This window comes from Enhydra lutris, unplaced genomic scaffold (assembly GCF_002288905.1).
Source record: "Enhydra lutris kenyoni isolate GAN:26980312 unplaced genomic scaffold, ASM228890v2 scaffoldscaffold9, whole genome shotgun sequence".
In the NCBI taxonomy this organism is placed as follows: domain Eukaryota; kingdom Metazoa; phylum Chordata; class Mammalia; order Carnivora; family Mustelidae; genus Enhydra; species Enhydra lutris.
In genome coordinates, this window is record NW_019154093.1 from 59,337,639 (window position 1) to 59,358,934 (window position 21,296).

Genomic DNA, 21,296 nt, shown 5'->3' on the forward strand with positions numbered 1-21,296 from the left:
TAGCCAGCATATAGTACATTTGATGTAGTGGTCAATGTTTCGTTAGTTGTGTATAACACACACACACACCCAGTGCTCATCATCATACATGCCCTCCTTAATACCCATACTCTCCCTTCTATAACCCTCAGTTTGGTTCCTGGACCCAGAGTCTCTCATGGTTTGTCTCCCTCTCTGATTTCTTTCCATTCACTTTTCCCTCCCTTCCCTTATGATCCCCTGCACTATTCCTTATGTTCCACATATGAGTGAAATCATATGATAATTGCCTTTCTCTGCTTAACTTATTTCACTCAGCGTAATCCCCTCCAGTTCTATTCTTGTCGATGCAAATGATGGGTATTCAGCCTTTCTAATGGCTGAGTAATAGTCCGTTGTATATGTGAACCACATCTTCTTTATCCATTCGTCTGTTGAAGGGCATCTTGGCTCCCTCCACAGTTTGTCTATCGTGGACATTGCTGCTATGAACACTGGAGGTGCATGTACCCCTTCTTTTCACTATGTCCTATAGCCAAATAAATTCTTAGAGGAAAATTTTTAGCCTCCTATGTGTATGTTAAATTAATATATGAGTGAGAATGAATGAGTTAAAACATCGAATTTATATAGTCAAAAAAAGGACAGTAGAAGAAAGAGCATCACAAGAAAAATAAAAATAGAAGTATTGAAATAATAAAAGATGAAATGGTGGAATAGAAAACAAGAAAACAATAGAATCACAAAAACCTAAATCTGGTTTTTTTCATAATGACCAAACTAATGGGTACCAGATAAGATTAATCAAGGAGACAAGGCACAAAAGCAATACTGGGGAGGTGAATTATGAGAGACTATGGACTCTGAAAAACAATCTGAGGGTTTTAAAGGGGTGGGGGATGGGAGGTTGGGGGAACCAGGTGGTGGGTATTAGAGAGGGCATGGATTGCATGGAGCACTGGGTGTGGTGCAAAAACAATGAATACTGTTATACTGAAAAGAAATAAAAAAAAAAAAAAAAGCAATACTGGGATTGAAAAGGAACTTCTAAATTACAGATTTAGCTATGATTTAAGAAATAAGACCAAATACTATGAACCATTGTAGTATGATAAATATGAAAACTTAGACTGAATAAATGACTTTTTAACAAAATATAATTTAACAGAATTTAAGAATAAATTGAAAACGTGAATAGATATATAGCCATTACAGATATTGAATCAATAGTTAAAAATTTGCCTACAAGAAAGTAAACCAAAGAAAACAATGGTGGCAAAAGGAAACGGGCCCATTGTGGTCCACAATATCAAGTTTTGGCAAAGTTGTGGAGCCCTTGGAATTCTGATATGCAGGTTATGCAGGGGGCCGTGGAAGGGAAGCATCAGGGTTTGTCAGGAGGCAGAGAGAGTTGGGAGAAAAATATGAGCAGGAGATGTTATTTTGGTGTCTGTGAGAAGGAGCAGTTAAGGCAGGGTCAGCAGGTTTAGGTTTGGTAGTATAAATAATCTCAATGGACTGAGTTTAAGATTGTCCTGAGTTGTCTAGTACCTGGTCCTGAGGTAATTAGGACAGGGGATTATTGGCCCTGAGTATAAGAGCCAAAGACTGGAGTGAGGAACCGGCTCTGGGTTGATTAGTTCGTTTATGAAAGGTAAACTTCCAGGTGAGTAATTTACTATCTTTAAGAATTGGCTAACCCTGGGAGGGCCAGTCTTCCCAGGATCTGTAAGGCCCCACATATCAAAATGTCAGAATAGAAGGACATACTTAATCTGATAGAGAAAGTTATAAAATGTTACTGAAAATCTTAAGAAAGACCTAACTAATGAAGTATATATCAGAGATTGCTTTGGCAGCACATACTAAAATAAAACTATATATACTATTTTTTCTGGAAGGGAGCCTAATATAAAATTGTCAGTTTTTCCCAAAATAATTGATATATTCAATACAATTTCAATCAGTATCCCAAAAGATTTTTGGTAAACCGTATTGAACTGACCCTGAATATCATATGTAAGAACAAAGGTCTAAGAACAAGGGAGGCAATTTTGAAGCTGTAGACCAAAGTGGAGGACATGCCTGTACATGCCAGGACTTCTGAAGTTATATGAATTAAATTAATGTGTTGTTGGTATAGGAATACCCCCCCCCAAAATTGATTGTATAGAACAGACCCTCTTTAGCAAACATACACACAAGGGAAACTTGGTATGTAACAGGTGGCATTACAAATCAGGGGAAAGATTCGAAGATTCAGTAAGTTAAGGTGCTGGACAGACTGACATTGTGTGTTTCATATGTGGTAGAGTGGAAAGAGTATAATGTCACTTATGTAGTGTGCTCCCAAGAATGAATAGCCTGCATCTACTACTCATGAGGAAACAGGCAAGGCTAAGCAGATGTTTAGCAGCATGCATTCAATGATTACTGGATTTCTCACTTGGGACACATCAGCTGTCTAGAGAATGTGAGAGAACCCTGGTCTGATGTGTTTCTCTCATGGTGAAGCACAAAGCTTGAGAAATAGTAGGTAGTTGTGAAAAGAGAGGGAAGTAGAATGAGAAAAACATGTTGTAGTGATAATCTACTTCCAGATAGCTTGAGTGGCTGCTGCACATTTATGCCAGCTTTGGTCATAGGTCATTTAACTTTATACTTGGTCACATTAGGAAGTAAAAGAAGGTAGAATCATTGAATCCAGGGCTTCATGGTAAATACAGAATTGACCACCAGCTTCTGGCAGTTGAAGATCTCATCTTGTGTGACTCTTCAACGGTGTTGTCATTATAGACCTTTGAGTAACCTCTGTGTGTATGTGTGTGTGTGTGCGTGCGTGCGTGTGTGTGTGTGTGTGTGTGTGAGGTTTTTTTCTACTTATTAAACAGAGAATGCTCATATTTCCCTATATAAGAAAAAAAATACTCGCATAGCATGAGTCTAAAATCATGTGGTTTTTTGTGCACCTTATTTGACATTTAATTTTGTGTCAGTAGTCCGTGTACCCTGGTGGTTGAGAGCAAGGGCCCACCTGCTTCTTAGATTCATACATTGTGTTTACTACTTAGTATGTGTGAGGGCGTGCCTTGAGCATACTGTTTAGTCTTTTTAGATACTAGTTACAGATAAAATAAGGATAATGTCCAATTGACAGTGTTGTGACCATTTGATTAGGTATATAAAGCAGCTAAAACTCTCTGTGGCACATAATATATGCTCAATAAATTCAAACTATTATTGTAAAAAAATTGTTGGTGTCATGAAAGACTTAAAAAAAAGCTGAGCTATTCTAGATTAAAGAAACTAAAGATAGAAAATAACTAAAAGTGGTATGTGATCCTAGATCAGAAGAAAAAAAAAAGATCTATAAAGAACATTAGAATAACTGATAAAACTTACACATGAATTATATGTTAGATAATAGTATTGTAACAATTTTAAATTTTTTGAATTTGATAGTTGTGGTTATATGAGGCAATGTGTGTTTTCTTAGGATACATACTAAAGTATTTAAGGGTGAAGGTTACTAATTTCTCTAGAATGCAGTTCACTACAAAAACATCTCAGGTGAGAGACAAAAGCGGTTGTGGCAAAATATCAAAAATTGGTTAATCTGCATTAAGGGGTACCTGTTTGAAATTTAAAAAACAAAAAGTTCATAAAATGTTGCTGGGAAAATTCATTATTGATTTTTAATAATTAAATAAGATCCCTGCTTTGTGCTTGTAGGAGTGCTGACATCCTGACTCTGTTTTTGGCCCTCCACCTTGTTCATGTTCACTGGATTACCTCTCTTGGGGCTATGTGTTCTGGGCCCCTTGAGATTAATATACATACTTTAGAAATGCCAATCAAGGTAGGGATGGGGGCGGCTTGCTTTGGCCTCCCAGGAATCTGTTAGAAATAACATAGTCTTTCCCCTTTCAATGCACAGGTAGGCCACAAGACCTAATTGAAGGTTAGTTCTCAGGTACATGCAAACCCTCTGATCTCACTGTGGTGTCCCCATTTCCTCCCTGCCATGCATCCCCTTGCTTTGTAAAATCTTTAGGCTAAGGTCTGGACTTCACAGAGAAGAGGTTTAGATAATAGAAAAACTTTTAGGCGTGGGTATGATAACTGACTATATTTCAGCCCAGTAGTCTCAGTTCGATGTGAAAAGTATGAGGAAAGATCAGGGTTAACTAAGGCAGGGCTTTGTAGTGGTTGGATGTTGTTCAGATTTTTATATCTTTTAGATATGTCTTTTGAAAATACCTTTTTGAAAATTTACTTGCCCTTTGCAAAGGTCATAGGATTTATTGAGTATTTTTAATATACTAGACAGTGGACTGATTCTATAATAACTGATCTTTGAGAATTTGTATAGCCTAAGCCACTTCCCGTAATCTTTTCCAGGTAAAGAAAAAAAATTGCCAACACATAGGAATGTATGTATGTTTCAAAGTTAATGTATTTTATTTTTCATATTGATAATAGGAAATTTTTTAGTCTCTATTCATTTTGCGATTTAAGCCTACTATTCTTTTTTAGTACTGCTCATTTCTAATTTTTCCTTACAATAAAATATAGGTTACTTTGGAGTTTCACTAGTCAAATGTATAACATTCTTTACTTTTATTAATCATCCGTTTTTAAATTTTAGAGCTGAACGACAAAGGAATGAAGCACTATATAATGCTGAAGAGTTAAGTAAAGCTTTCCAACATTATAAAGAAAAAGTGGCAGAAAAACTGGAAAAGGTAAGAAGCAGATGTGCCAATTCAGTGTTTTGTGTTACTATCTATATCTAAATATAAAAACAGACATAAATAGAATATGTTTACTTAGAATTAAAGCAGGGAATAATTTTTATGACCTCATAATAAAATTGTTGGAATAAAGAATTTAAAAATACTGGTTAAGGCTGGTGTTCATAATCTTCTTTTAATGAGCAAAAAACTTTTTTTATCCAAAGTGGGAAAAGAATGGAGACAAGGGGAAAAACAATATATAGAGAAAGGAAAAAAAATGCAGAGAAGGATGAGGTGAGTGAGCAGAAGTTGGAGCCGTAGATGTAGAAACAGAAAATTTGTTCCCATCCCCTTAATGAAAATGAAGGCAGAGTAGATTGTAGAGCCTTTAATTGGTCTCCCTGGACCTGCCACCCCGGGAGGGTCTGTCTTCTGCTTCTCAGAGGGAACATTCCTTGAACAGATTCTGCATAGTAGTATAGTGACTTTATTATATTCATTTAATATTTTCAAGTAATGCCACATGGATTATAAAACCTGTTTGGAGGAAGGCCACATGCTGAATATTCAGATGTTGAGCTCAGAAGGGAGGTCTGGTCAATAGATACTAATGTGAGAGACTTTCATTTTGATTTAATAATTGAAACAGAGGAAGTTAATGATTCTGTTCAAAGAAAGGTAGACAGAAGAAATATTAAAATTTTAATAAGGAGGTGTTTGGGTGGCTCAGTTGGTTAAGCATCTGCCTTCGGCTCAGGTCACAATCCCAGGATCGTGGGATCAAGCCCCACATCAGGCTCCTTGCTCAGTGGGGGGGCCTGCTTTCCCTCTCCCTCTGACTGCTGTTCTGCCTACTTGTGCTTGCTCTCTCTCTCTCTCTCTGTCAAATAAATAAATAAAATCTTTAAAAAAGAATTTAATAAGAGCGGTGCTTGGGTGGCTCAGTTGGTTAGCTCAGGTCATGATCTCAGGGTCCTGGGATGGAGCCCAGCATCAGGCTCCCCACTCTGCAGGGGGTCTGCTTCTCCCTCTACCCCCACCCTGTTTTTGCGCTCTCTCTTTACTCTCTTTCTTTCTCTTAAATGAATAAATAAAATCTTTTTAAAAAATAAAAATTTAAGGGGCACCTGGGTGGCTCAGTGGTTAAAGCCTCTGCCTTCGGCTCAGGTCATGATCCCAGGGTCCTGGGATCGAGCCCCATGTTGGGCTCTCTGCTCAGCAGGGAGCCTGCTTCATCCTCTCTCTCTGCCTGCTTCTCTGCCTACTTGTGATCTCTGTCTGTCCAATGAATAAATAAAATATTTTAAAAAAATAAAATAAAAATTTAATAAGAAGGACAAATACCATATGATTTCACTTATATGTGGAATCTAAAAAAAAATGAACAAAAAGCAATATCAGACCTATAAAGAAAACAAACTGATGGTTCACAGAAAGGGAAGGAGGATGGGGGAGGGCAAAATGGCTATACCCGTAGGAGGTACAGGCTTCCAGTTAGGGAATGCATAAGTCACAGGGATGAAAGGTACAGTATAGGAAATAGAGTCAATGGTATTGTAATAGTGTTGTGTGGTGTCAGATGGGAACTACACTTGTGGTGAGCATAGCATAACGCATAGAGTTGTAGAATCACTCTGTTGTACATCTGAAACTAATATAACATTGTGTGTCAACTGTATTTCTTTCTTTTTTTTTAAAGATTTTATTTATTTATTTGACAGAGAGAAATCACAAGTAGGCAGAGAGATGGGGCGGGGGGCAGGCTCCCCACTGAGCAGAGAGCCCGATGTGGGACTCGATCCCAGGACCCTGGGATCATGACCTGAGCCAAAGGCAGAGACCCAACCCACTGAGCCACCCAGGCGCCCAACTATATTTCAATGAAAAAAAAATTTAAAAATCAGGATCTTATTAGGTACTGGTCTGAAGTGTACATTAATCTGGTCACTGTTTTGAAAGCCTTGGAGAAGATCCCCATGGGAATGCAATAGCATAGGAGGGATCTTTTATAAGGTAATATGAAGGAGGTAGAATACTCACTGCGGGGGAATATCCTCAGGGAGAGGGAGGACTTTATACAGGAAAGAGAGGAAAAACATAAGATGCTTTTTCACACTTCTCCTTAGGATTCTCAGTTTCAAACTGTGGTCAGCAGAGCCCTATAGTAACGTAGATGTAACAGAAAGTGGAGGCAGATCTCTTGAGCCCTCTTCTCCCACCACTCCAACCTGGGTGCTTGACTTTTTTTTTTTTTTTTTAAGATTTTATTTATGTCTTTGAGAGAGAGAGAGAGATTGAGAGAATGAGCAGTGGGGAGGGGCAAATGGAGAAGCAGATTCCCGCTGAGCAGGCAGCTGGATGTGGGGCTGGATCTCAGGATCCTGGGATCATGACCTGAACTAAAGGCAGATGCTTAACTGAGGCCACCCAGGCACTCCCTGGGCGCTTTACTTTTACCTGTTTTAGATTTGATTTCAGTGGGAGTATTCAGTGGCTAAAATTTCAAGAATTATTTCTCCGGAACATTTGCAGTATAGTTTGCCTTTACTAACTCGATGTAGCATTCCCTACATGAGTTGCTTGCCTGTGGCCTGTGAGGCCAGAACACTTAACTTTCAGATGGTAGTACCATTGCCCCTCTGTCACAGGCCTTAACCATTTCTGGACAGATGGTCGAGTCCCCCTCCCTGCCCTTTGTGATTGCTGAGGAAGTTTACTTTGCTCCTTTCACTACAAGACCAGGGCCTTAAACATGTGGAATATGAACTGTACTCTCATGTTTATTTCTGAAATCACTATTTTTTATTTTGGAACACCTAAAATTTATGACCACAGTAGTATGTCCACTTAAAATGAATTATTGTTTTAGGTTCAAGTTGAAGAAGAAATATTAGAGAAAAATCTAATTAGCTGTGAAAAAGAAAATAAAAGGCTACAGGAAAAGTGTGGTCTATATAAAAGTGACCTTGAAATTCTGAAAGAGAAATTAAGGTACAGTATCCTGTTGTGGAAAAAGGACTTTTGTGTGGAAATGAAAAAAGAACTGAAACATTATAAGATAGAATATTTGTATATTGTAATTATGGCCTTAAATTGCATAGAAAGATAGGTTTCATGACTGAAATTGTTTTCTAGGTAACGTTAGGATTCTTTTTTTTTACTAAATAATTTTTTTATATATTTTTATAAACATATAATGTATTACTAGCCCCAGGGGTACAGGTCTATGAATCACCAGGTTTACACACTTCACAGCACTCTCCATAGCACATACCCTCCCCATTGTCCATAACCCCACCACCCTCTCCCCCTCCCCCCCGCCCTGCAACCCTCAGTTTGTTTTGTGAGATTAAGAGTCTCTTATGGTTTGTCTCCCTCCTGATCCCATCTTGTTTCATTTATTCTTTTCCTACCCCCCAAACCCCCCATGTTGCATCTCCACTTCCTCATATAAGGAAATCATATGATAGTTGTCTTTCTCCGATTGACTTATTTCGCTAAGCATAATACCCTCTAGTTCCATCCACGTCGTCGCAAATGGCAAGATTTCATTTCTTTTGATGGCTGTATAATATTCCATTGTATATATATATATATATATACCACATTTTCTTTATCCATTCATCTGTTGATGGACATCTAGGTTCTTTTCATAGTTTGTGTATTGTGGACATTGCTGCTATAAACATTCAGGTGCTAACGTTAGGATTCTTAACCAATAAAATATGTTGATATTAATATACTTGTAAATACAGAGTAATATGATCAAGATATTTGTTTTGCATATATTTAGAGAAAATGAACACACACATACTGTCCTTGTAGTGTGACATTAGCTTGTTCGTAAAATATGTGTTCTTCAAATCATGATGAATTACTTAGTCCAGACTTCTCATTTCAGAGACATTAAAAATGTGAAATAGGAAACTATGAATGCATTGTGATGTATTTCAGTATTTAATTTTTTATTGTTGAATATTATTCTGCTCTATGGCTGTACCACATTTTTATATCCATTAATCCATTCACCAATAGTTCTAAAGATTAGATTGTTCTAATGTTTGACATGTTTTTATAGGTGTATGTGGGTGTGTGTGGGTATATATATTTGAAAATAATACTGTTTAGTATTCAGTTAATGGTTGATTACTTTTCTTAGAGTTATGGCTAATAGTTCATAATTTTTCCTTATATAATTTAAAACTTTCTTGATGTTGCAATATGTTGAATTAGGATTTTGGAGTTAGATCTCCTGTCTTACACTTTTCAAAAGGGAACAGAAATGCTTTGAAGTTAATGGAATTATCCTGCCCTCCTATTTACTGTGAGATACTGGCAAAGTTTCATAACCTTTCTATAGCTTGGTTTCCTTATCTGTAAACAGAGAATGATAATAGTGCTCCCCACATAAAGTTGTGGGTGCCTAGCATGCAGAAAGTAGGCACTCAGTAAAGTGAGCTGGTGTTACTGTTCTAGAATTAAAGCTTTAAAAATATTTTAAAAGTGAGATTAACTAAATATGACTACTGAAAATAGATGTATATTTTATTCTCATTTTTATGCTTGTTTCTTCATAGGCAGTTAAAAGAAGAAAATAACAATGGAAAAGAAAAATTAAGGCTCATGGCAGTGAAAAATTCAGAAATTATGGCACAACTGACTGAGTCTAGGCAAAGTATTCTGAAGCTAGAGAGTGAATTAGAGGACAAAGAAGAAGTACTTAGAGAAAAATTTTCTCTAATGAATGAAAACCGAGAATTAAAGGTCCGTGTTGTAGCACAGAATGAGCGACTGGATTTGTGTCAACAAGAAATAGAAAGTTCAAGGGTGGAACTGAGAAGTTTGGAAAAAGTTATGTCCCAGTTGCCAGTAAGTATGGGTGAAAAAGAAAATTTTACTGAACTGCTTTATGAGAGGTCATCATCTTGTGGTTGCTTTATTAGTGTACATATATGTATGTCTGTATGTATGTACGTATTTTTACATATCTGTACTTTCAATCATGAATTTCTTTTCTGTCTAATCCCTTTTCTTTTTCTGCACTTAACCTTTCTACTCTTCCACCCTGTCTTAGTCTCTGAGGTGCCATATGTAAGAATGACACAGGATTTTTTTTTTTTGACAGAGAGCACAAGTAGGCAGAGCAGCAGGCAGAGGGAGAGGGAGAAGCAGGCTCTCCACCGAGCAGGGAGCCTGACGTGGGGCTTCATCCCAGGACCCTGAGATTATGACCTGAGCTGAAGGCAGCGACTTAACTGATTGAGCCACCCAGGCACCCTGACACAGGATTTTTAAAAAATAGCTTCATTTAAGTAACATTGACATAGCATAGTATTCACTAATTTTAATTGTACCGTTCAGTTATTTTTAGTAACCTTGCAAGTTTTGGAACAATACCACGATCTAGTTTTCAAACATTTTTATCATCCCCAAAAGATCTTTGTGCTTATTTATAATTAGTCCTTGTACCCACACCCACACCTAGGGAACCACGAATCTACTTTCTTGTCTCTAGAGATTTGTCTTTTCTGAGCATTTCATATAAATAAAATTATACAATATATGCTTTCTTGCATTCTAAAAATTTGGGGGGATCATCCATTGTGACACATATCAGTACTTCATTTCCTTTTATTGTTGAATATTAGTCCATTGTATGGATATACCACATTTTATTTATCTATTCACCATTAGATGGACATTTGGATTGCTTCTACTTTTGGACTATTAAAAACAATGCTACTGTGAACATTTGCATACAACTGTTTTTGTGGACATACTTTTCATTTCTTTTGAGTAGATAGTTACCTAGGAGTGGACTTTCTGTGTCATATGGTAAAGTTATGTTAAACTGTTTTCCAGAGTAGCTGTACCATTTTAGGTTCTCACCAGGAATGTATGATTGTTCCTGTTTTTCTGCATCCTAGCCAACATCTTTTATTATCTGTCTTTTAGATTATAGCCATCTTAGTGGGTATAAAGTGGTATCACATTGTAGTTTTAATTTGCATTTTTCTAATGACTAATGATGTTGTGTGACTTTTCATGTACTTATTAGAATGCACAGAACATTAAAATGTTTTTATGATAGCAGCTCACCACCATTTCTCTTTCAGTTATATATATGACCATATATATGTGAGATTAGGAAGAAAGTAAATATAACTGTATCAGAAACCCATTATTGATACATGTACGATAAGGGTGAGATCAGGAAAAGAGCGTAGATAAAAATCTCATGGATGGTTTCAAATATATTTGAAGGGGTGGTAGACTCTTACCAATTTTAAACTACCATGGAATTAATAAGCTGAAAGGGGCCTTAGAAATCGTTTGATTCAACACCGTCATTTTATTGCTGAAGAAATGTAGCACCAAGGAAGTAAGTAACTTTTACAACTAGCTGGTAGCAGAATTAAAGCTAGAATGCATGATTTTTGGTTCCCAGACCTCTGCTATATCTGCTTTTCTAGGATCCTGATTTTTTGCTTAGGTTTTTAATGTACTGTGTACTTTTGAAATTTGACAGTAATTAGATGCAGATTGTATTCATTTTTTAATTTTTTAAAAAGATTTTATTTATTTAAAAGGGAGAGAGAGAGAGAGAGAATAAGTGGGGATAGGAGCAGAGGGAGAAGGAGAAGCAGGCTCCCTGCTGAGCAGGGAGCCCGATGCAAGTCTCTACCCCAGAACCCTGGGTTTATGATGTGAGCTGAAGACAGATGCTTAACTGACTGAGCCACCCAGGAGCCCAATAGCATTCATTTTAAACTGATATTCTCATTTGACTCAATATCAAGAATTACTTTCTATGTGAATCTGAAGTTGGTGTGGTAATATATGTTTGATTCTGTGTTTCATGCAATGCTAGGAATTACATGGTTTGGAAATGTGAATTTTTTTCATTTCTAGGAAGCTTGATTTGGTTATAATTTGAAGGTAGTAGTCATTAAGTGCTTATCTTACCCCCTTTCACAACTAATTAAAAAAATTCTCTATTGTTCAAACATACAGAAAAGCCCATACCACTTGTTATATCTGAGTAATATATTGTGATATCCACTTCAGATTTTTTTAGAATAAAATTTTACAGATAAATAAAGCCTCTTTATGTACTGTGTTAGATCCCAGTCCTTTCAATCTGTCCACAGAGGTAGGCACTATTCTGAGACTCATGTGTATCCTTCTTGTCTATATTTTAAATGTTGCCACATATGAATGCTCTAGAAAAACATATATTACTAATATATTTTTGGAAAATACTACATGTGCCTCTGTTGTTTTTCACTTAATGTTGTGTTATATGATGTCTCCAAATGATTTATATAACGCAGGTTTATTTTAACTCTTGTGGTTTTCCTGCTGTCTTAACATTTCATAATGTATTTATACATTTATCCTGTTGATGGACCTTAGGTTATTTCTATTAATTCACATAATTTTTAAAAATTGGAGTTCTGAATAATAAAACAGTTGCATCGTCGATGTAAGTTTACATGTGTTTGTTTTTTTAAATTTGCAGTTAAAAAGAGAAATGTTTGGTTTTAAATCATCTCTTTCTAAACACCAGATGAATAGTTTCTCAAACAAGGAAGACAATTACATTGGCTGCTGTGAGGCAAATAAAATGGTGATTTCAGAATTGAGGTATGGTTTTCAGATGCTGAAGTTGCATCTGAAACTTCAGATGTGTTTTTTAAAAATTGGTAATTAAATTAATTTAATCTTTGAGAAGATGAAAAATGTACAGAAAAGTTCTGCAAGTATTATAACAAATATCTGTGTTTCCACAACTAGTAATTGATTCTTCCTAACATTCTGTGATTTTTTTTTTTCCAAATGTGTTTAAGTAAAAAGTAAAAACATTATGGGATGTTCCTTCTCACTAGTCTCATTCTCCTCCTAAGTGTCCACCATCCTGAATTGGGTGTATATTCTTCAGTCCATTTTGTATATGTTTACATCCATACATGGAAAATATACTATGTGCTTATATTGTTTGTAATTTTGCTTTTTCACTCAGCATTATTTTTTAAATTCATAAATGTTGAGGTAGGTAGAGTGACTAATCAATGGGTGGATTAGTATGGTTAGTTTTAGTAGCTAACTATATAGGAGTCTATCCTATAACTGTATCACTATTTATTGATAGCTACCTTGTTTCTACTTTTCTTCCATTATAAAGTGCTCCAAATTACATACATTTACATGTTTCCTTTTACAGTATGCCAGAGTTTCTCTAAAAGTGAAATTGCTGGGTCATGGTGTGTGTATATTTTTAGTTTTACTAGGTACTATCAAGTTTTTAAAATAGCTGAACCAGTTTAGATTCCAATCAATGGTATGTAAGAATTTCTACATCCTGCCCAATAGTTAACAAATACCAGAGTTTTAAAATTTTGCTAACTTGAGATAAAAATGATATGAGATATTTATATAGGATCTTTCTAATAATTTTTGGTGTATTTTATTTTGTTCCAGGATTAAGCTTGCAATAAAGGAGGCAGAAATTCAAAAGCTTCAGGCAAACCTGGCTGCAAATCAGTTATCTAAGAGTCTTATTGCTTGTAATGACAAACAAGAAAGTGGCAAATTAAATAGTTTAGAGACAGAACCGGTAAAACTAGGAGGTAGTCAATTAGGTGAGTATATTAAATTGAATTTTTAAATTCTAGGTCTTTTTTTTTTTTTTTTAAGTTTTTATTTTTTTCGGGGGGGGGGGAAGAATAACCAGGGGAGGGGGGAGGGGGGGAGGGGGAAAAACGCGCCCCCCCGCGCGGCGGGCCCCCCCCCCCCCCCGATCATTACCTGAGGCAGACATTTAACTGACTGAACCACTGAGGTACCCCTTAATTCTAAGTCTTTTATGATAATTTTTTAGAGAAATGGATTATCAAAAGTTTAGTTTCTATTATTGATAATCTATTAGTACTAGTTTGGGTTGGTCTGATCTCTCCTTATTCATGATTTTATCTCTCTGAGGCCTTTCTCTCTCTCCCTCTCTTTTTTTTTTTTTTAAGATTTTTTTATTTATTAATTTGAGAGAGACAGAGTGAGTGAAAGCATGAGCAGGGTAGGGGCAGAGGGAGAACATGAAGCAGACTCCCCGCTAAGCAGGGAGCCCAACGCAGGGCTCAGCCCTAGGACCCCAACATCATGATCTGAGCCAAAGGCAGATGCTTAACTGACAGAAGCACCCAGGTTCCCTTCTCTTTTCGTTTTGATAAATCTGACTCAGGGTTTATCAGTTTTATTCTTTCAGAGAACCAGTTCCTGGTTTCATTGATCTATTCTGGGTTTCTTTTTTTGTTTGTTTCTATATCATTTATTTCTGCTCTAATCTTTATTTCCCTTCTCCTGGCTTTAGGCTTTGTTTGTTGTTCTTTTTCTAGCTCCTTTCCAGTGGCTTTAAAAAAAAATTTTTTTTAATTTTTATTATTTTTTTTTAAGATTTTATTTATTTGAGAGAGAGAGATCACAAGTAGGCAGAGAGGCATGTAGAGAGGGGGAAGCAGGCTCCCCGCTGAGCAGAGAGCCCAGTGTGGGGCTCGATCTCAGGACCCTGAGATCATGATCTGAGCCGAAGACAGAGGCTTAACCCTCTGAGCCACACAGGCGCCCTGCCTTTTTTTTTTTTTTTTTTTAAATACAAAGATATATTTCTTTTTTTTTTTAAAGAGTTATTTATCTGAGCAATAAAGAGAGAGCACACACAAGCAGAGGGGAGGGGCAAAGAGAGAGGGAGAAGCAGACTCCCCACTGAGTAGGGATCCCCATGCAGGACTCAATTCCAGGACCCTGGGATCATGACCCGGGCTGAAGGCAGATGCTTTACTGACTGACCCACTCAGGCGCCCTCCAATGACATTTTTTCTAGAACAGGAGAACGATCCTAAAATTTGTAGGGGACCACAAAAGACCCAATAGCCAAAGTAATTTTGAAAAAGTAAAAGCTGGAGGCATCACATTTCCTAATTTCAAACTATATTACAAAGCTATAATATTTAAAACAGTATGGTATTGACATTAAAAACAGACATAGATCAATGGAATAGCATAGAGACCACAAAACCTGTGCATAAGGAGTCAATTAATTTACAACAAAGGAGATAAGAACATTCGATAGGATAAGGATAGCCTTTTCAATAAACACTGTCAGGAAAACTGAATAGCCAAATGCAAAAGAATGAAAGTAGATTACTATCTTACAGACAAAAATCAACTCAAAATGGATTATGGATGAATATAAAACCTGAAACCGTAAAACTAGAAGAAAATGTACGAAAAAAGCTCCTAGATATCAGTCTTGATGATGATTTTCTTTTGGACTTGAGACCAAAATCAAAAACAAGAAAGTAAAAATAAGTAGGACTATATCAAACTAAAAAGCTTCTCTCCAGGGGCACCTGGGTGGCTCAGTGGTTGGGGCCTCTGCCTTCGGCTCGGGTCGTGGTCTCAGGGTCCTGGGATCGAGTCCCGCATTGGGCTCTCTGCTCGGTGGGGAGCCTGCCTCCTCCTCCTGTCTCTCTCTGCCTGCCTCTCTGCCTACTTGTGATCTGTCAAATTTAAAAAAAAAAAAAAAATCTTAAAAAAAAAAAAAAAAGCTTCTCTCCAGCAAAAGAAAAGACAACCTATAAAGTGGGAGAAAGCATTTGTAAATCATATCTGATAAGGCGTTAATATCCATACATAAAAATTCCTGCAACTCAATAATAAAAAAATTTTATTTAAAAAAATGGGCAGAGGCAGGGTACCTGCCTCAGTCATTGAGTATCTGACTCTTGATTTCAACTCAGTCTTGATCTCAGGGTTGTGTAATCAAGCCCCGAGTTGGGTTCGGCACTCAGTGTAAAGTCCGCTTGTCCTCACCCTCTGCTCCTCCCCTAGCTCTCTCTCTCTCTCAGATAAATAAAATATTTTTTTTAAATGGGCAGAGGATCTTCATAGACATTCTTCCAAAGAAGACATCCACATGGTAAACAAACACATGAAAAGATGCTCAACAGCACTAATCATCAGGGAAATGCAATCAAAGCCACAATGACATATCACCCCACATCTGTCAGAATGGCTATCATCAAAAAGGCAAGAAATAAACATTGGTGAGGATGTGAAGAAAAGGGAACCCTTGTGCCCTGTTGGTGATCACATAAATTGTACAGTTACTTTGGAAAAGAGTATGGAAGTTCCTCAAAAAATTAAAAATAGGACTACCATATGTTGCAGTAATTCCAGTTCGGAGTATTTATCTGACATCTGAAATCACTATCTTTTTTTTATTATGTTCAGTTAGCCATCATATAATACATCATTAGTTTTTGATGTAGTGTTCAATGATTCATTAGTTGCATACAACACACAGTGCTCATCACAACATGTGCCCTCCTTAATACCCATCATCTGGTTACTCCATCCTGCCAACCCCCTGAAATCACTATCTTGAAAAGATGTCTGCACTCCTATACTATATATATATGTATATAATGTATGCATACACGCTGAAATATTATTCAGCCATAAAAAAGACACCCTGCCACTTGTGACAACATGGATGAACCTTGACGACATTAGGTTAAACAAGAAGTCAGGCAGAGAAAGACAAATACTGCGTGATCTTGCTTATGTATGAAATGTCAAAACAACAAAACAAACTCATAGAGAACAAACTGGTGTTTGCCAGAGGCAGGACTTAGGGGTGGGGAAAATGGGTAAATGTGGTCAAAAGGTACAAACTTTCAGTTATAATATAAACAAGTCCTGGAGATGTAATATATAGCATGATGACTATAGTTACTAATACCGTATTAGATGTATAAAAATTGTTGGGAGAGAATATCTTTCTTTTTCTTTATTGTGTTATGTTAGTCATTTGTTTTTGATGCAGTGTTCCAGGATTCATTGTTTATGTGGGAGAGAAGATCTTAAAAGCTGTCATCTCTCCCTAAAATTTGTAACTATATGTGATGATGTATATTAAATAGACTTATTGTAGTAATCATTTCAAAATACATACACATACCAAGTCATTATGTCATACACCTGAAACTAATATAGTGTTATATGTCAATTATATATTAATAAAAAATAGCTGGAATAACTATATTAATTTTGGACAAATCAGAGTTGAGGCTGACAGAACTAGAAGGATAAATTAACAAACCCACATATATATCTGAAGATTTCAGAGTACTTTCTCAGTAATTGATAGAACAAGTACACAGAAAATCATTAAGAAGGGGCGCCTGGGTCACTCAGTGGGTTGGGCCGCTGCCTTCCGCTCGGGTCATGATCTCAGGGTCCTGGGATCAAGTCCTGCATCAGGCTCTCTGCTCGGCAAGGAGCCTGCTTCCCCCTCTCACTGCCTGCTGCTCTGCCTACTTGTGATCTTTCTCTGTCAAATAAATAAATAAAATCTTAAAAAAAAATCATTAAGAGGAAAGAAGACTTAAGTACTATAAAGAAGTTTAATATGATTGACATTCACTCTATACAGTAATCACCAGAATATACAATTTTCTCAAATGTATTTAAAATATTCATTAAGATACTCCATATGCTGGCTGCTAAGTGAAGTCTCAAAACATTTTAAAAAACTGAAATTAAAAAAAAAACTGAAATCAGTTTCATTCATACAACCTAGTGTTCACTACTAATAACAAAAAATAGCCAGAAAATTCTAAATATTTGGAAATAAACACACACAAAAGATATTATAGGATATTGTGAAGTAAATAAAATGAAAATACAACATATAAAAATTAGTGTCAGCTATAGCATTGCCTAAAGATAATTTTATACCTTAGAAGACTTAGATTAGAAAAGAAGAAATGTTTAAAATCAATAATCTAAGCTTTCACTGTAAGAAAAATTAAAGACAATTAAACCCGAAGGAAACTGAGAAGGAGTACAAGGGATCCTGCGGGAATGTTTTTCTGGTTTTGGGGTTTTTTAAAAAATTAAAGTATAATTAACATAGCGTGTTATGTTAGCTTCAGGTATACAATATAGTAATTCAACATTTCTATACATTACTCAGCATTCATCATGATAAGTGTACTCTTAATCCTTTTTATCTATTTAACTTTCTCCACCCTCTGGCAACAACCAATTTGTTCTCCATATATGAGTGTATTTTTGTGGTTTTTTTCTTTGTTCATTTGTTTCTTAAATTCCACATGTGAGTGAAATCAAACAATATTTGTCTTTCTCTGACTTATTTCAGTTAGCATTATATCCTCTAGGTCCATTTATGTAGCAAATGGCAAAATCTCATTATTTTTTATTTTTTATGGCTGATATTACTTTTAAGGTTGATATTACTGAAATGTAATGTTCCATTTTATACATGCCCATACCCTATCTTCTTTATTCATTCATTTATCGGTGGACACTTAGGTTGCTTCCATATCTTGGCTATTGTAAATAATAATGGAATAAATATAGGGGTGCATATATCTTTTTGAGTTAGTGTTTTCATTTTCTTTGGGTATACACCCAGTAGTAAAATTAGTAAATCATATAATAATTCTGCTTGTTTTTCTTTTAAAGAATTTATTTATTTATTTGACAGATAGAGATGACAAGTAGGCAGAGAGGGAAGCAGTAGGGGGCAGGCAGGCTCCCCGCTGAGCAGAGAGCCCATGATCCCAGGGTCCTGGGATCATGACCTGAGCCAAAGGCAGAGGCTTTAACCCACTGAGCCACCCAGGCGCCCCTCTGTTTTTGTTTTTTTAAGGAGCTTCCATATTGTTTTCCACATGTGTTTTTTATTTTAGCTGTTCTGGCAGGTATGAGGTGATATCTTACTGAGGTTTTGATTTGCATTTCCCTGATACTTAGTGATGTTGAACACTTTCTCATATGTCTGTCTGTTGGCCATTTGTTTCTGATGGAAATGTTAGATGTCTTGATTGTGGTGATAGTTACAAAGATATAAGCCTATGAAAAAAACAAACATTTGACCAAATGTATCGAACTTTTTATTTTAAATGGGTGCACTTTATTGTAAGTAAAATTTACATCAAGTACCTTTTTATTTATTTAAATAATAATACTTTTGCCCCCTTGTAGGGGGGCAAAGGGAGAGGGAGAGAAAAACTGTCATCTTGGTGCTTGTTTGGTATTTATTTTAATGGCCTTTATTCATCTTTCCTGCTTTCTTTTGGATCAGTTATGTTTTAGTATTCCATTCTTGTCTCCACTATTGATTAGCTAACTATACCTCTTTATTTTCTTAATGGTTGCCCTAGTGGTTAACTTATGTATCTTTAACTTATCATGGTCTATCTTCAAGTATAATTGACTGGTGGCAGGAAAAATGACAGCAGAGAAAATTAGATAGGTGATTAGAGAGAATAGGGATGAGTAATGAGATTATTAACAGAGTGCATGCTAGTTATTAGCGGTGTTAACAAATATGTTATAAATTTTCTTACATCAAAGAGTATAGAGCTAATGATAGATAGATAGCCTAAATTGTGAACTATTAGGAATACGGAGAATTGGTAGGAGGTGGCTGCTTAAGCAACCCTTGAAAGCATAATACATCTCTACACATTTCCATACCTATGTGTGTTTTCATGCCATATAGATTATGCCTCTTTAAGGCACTCCTGAAAACTCAGTCACTTTTGGGTGGGAGTAGGTTTATATGTGTGTAGTGGAGAAAGGATGTGTTCGAACAACTATTTTTGCTAACCCTCAGTAGTTTCAGAAAGCATCACTGAATTCTTATGAGCTAGTTTAGACTAGAAAGAATTCCGTTCTTCAGTTTTTGAACTTGCATCTATATATAGTACATGAAAATACTCTTTTTTTTTTTAAAGAAACACTTTTTTTTTTAAAGATTTTATTTATTTATTTGACAGAGATCACAGGTAGGCAGAGAGGCAGGCAGAGAGAGAGGAGGAAGCAGGCTTCCTGCTGAGCAGAGAGCCAGATGTGGGGCTTGATCCCAGGACCTGGGATCATGACCTGAGCTGAAGGCAGAGGCTTTAACTCACTGAGCCACCCAGGCGCCCCGAAAATACTCTTTTTTTGAAAAAGATTATTTATTTATTTGAGAGTGAGAGAGAACATGAGAGAGAGAGGAAAAGCACAAGTGGGGGGAAGGGCAGAAGGGAAAGGGAGAAGCAGACTCCCTTGCTGAGCAGGGAGCCTGATTCAGGGCTCTGTCCCAGGACCCTGAGATCATGACCCGAGCAGGAGGCAGATGCTTAACCAACTGTGCCATCCAGGTGCCACTATATCAAAATATTCTTAATGATTCCAGGTTATCCAGAGAAATTTTATGGTCAACTTCAGTTTAAGGAAACAGCACAGCTTTTTTTTAAAACAATGATTTTTTAAAAACAATGTTTTCTATCCAAAAAGGGGGGGGTACTTTTAGAGTGAGAGAAGGACTCTTTCTGTTATAAAGGAATAGTCTGGAAAAGTGAATATATTCAGAAGAATATATTCCTACTTTGTTATGTACTTAAATATAGAAAGTACCCTACTTACTATGTTCCTTCATTATATTTTCCTTAATGTATGTCTCATTCTCCATTCCCTTTAGTATTTTTTATTTTATTATTTTTTTTAATTTTTTTTTTAAAGATTTTATTTATTTATTTGACAGAGAGAGATCACAGGTAGGCAGAGAGGCAGGCAGAGAGAGAGGAGGAAGCAGGCTCCCTGCTGAGCAGAGAGCCCGATGCGGGGCTCGATCCCAGGACCCTGAGATCATGACCTGAGCCGAAGGCAGCGGCTTAACCCACTGAGCCACCCAGGCGCCCCGACCCTTTAGTATTTTTTTAGATGAGAAATTAAACTTTGTTTATGACTACATCTTTTTCAACATTTAATAGGTTTTTATTTAAGCTTGTTTTTAAAAGATTTTTAAGATTTTTTTTTTTTAAAGACTTTATTTGGGATAGAGCGAGAGCGAATGAGTGAGAGAGCGCGAGGAGGGGTGGAGGGAGAAGCAGGCTATCCACCAAGCAGGGAGCCTGACACAGGGCTTGATCCCAGGACCTTGGAATTATGACCCAAGCCAAAGGCAGATGCTTAACAGACTGAGACACCCAGGCACCCCTATTCTTTAAGTTTTATACAGAACAATTTTCCTTCTATGTTTGTTAGCAGAAAGAATAAAAGACCAAAATCAATATACTGTGAATAAGCAGTATGAAAGAGAAAGACAAAGACTTGCTTCTGGAATAGAAGAACTACGTGCTAAGTTGACGGAAATAGAAGCTGAGAATTCTGATTTGAAGGTTAACATGGCCCACAGAACTAGTCAGTTTCAGCTGATACAAGAGGAGCTGCTGGAGAAAGCTTCAAACTCTAGCAAACTGGAAAGTGAAGTAAGCTTGAATTAGCTGTTTGTATGTACTAACTGTGGAGACAAGATAAAAGGTCCTGTAGAGTTGTGTCAAAGTTGGATATGTAAGTCCAGATTTATACATCTGTTATAAAATCTTTTAAAATCATATTTGGAAACCTTTGGGTTTTAACCTATGTTAAAAGTAAGAAATTACTCTCTAGTGGCTAGCAGGTCTCAAATATGGTGGAACTTCTAATGTATGGCAGTCTATTATT

General features: G+C 36.5%; 1 protein-coding gene across 1 annotated transcript in view; it reads left to right on the top strand.

Moving 5' to 3' along the window:
- Nucleotides 1-21,296, top strand: part of LOC111143366 (coiled-coil domain containing 18) — a 108,895-nt gene that overhangs the window by 14,171 nt on the left and 73,428 nt on the right. Inside the window, exons 6-11 of the mRNA XM_022497063.1 lie at nt 4,628-4,724; nt 7,585-7,706; nt 9,293-9,584; nt 12,238-12,362; nt 13,197-13,357; nt 20,838-21,061. Coding sequence (XP_022352771.1) covers nt 4,628-4,724; nt 7,585-7,706; nt 9,293-9,584; nt 12,238-12,362; nt 13,197-13,357; nt 20,838-21,061 — 1,021 coding nt within the window. The remainder of the gene's footprint in view (nt 1-4,627; nt 4,725-7,584; nt 7,707-9,292; nt 9,585-12,237; nt 12,363-13,196; nt 13,358-20,837; nt 21,062-21,296) is intronic.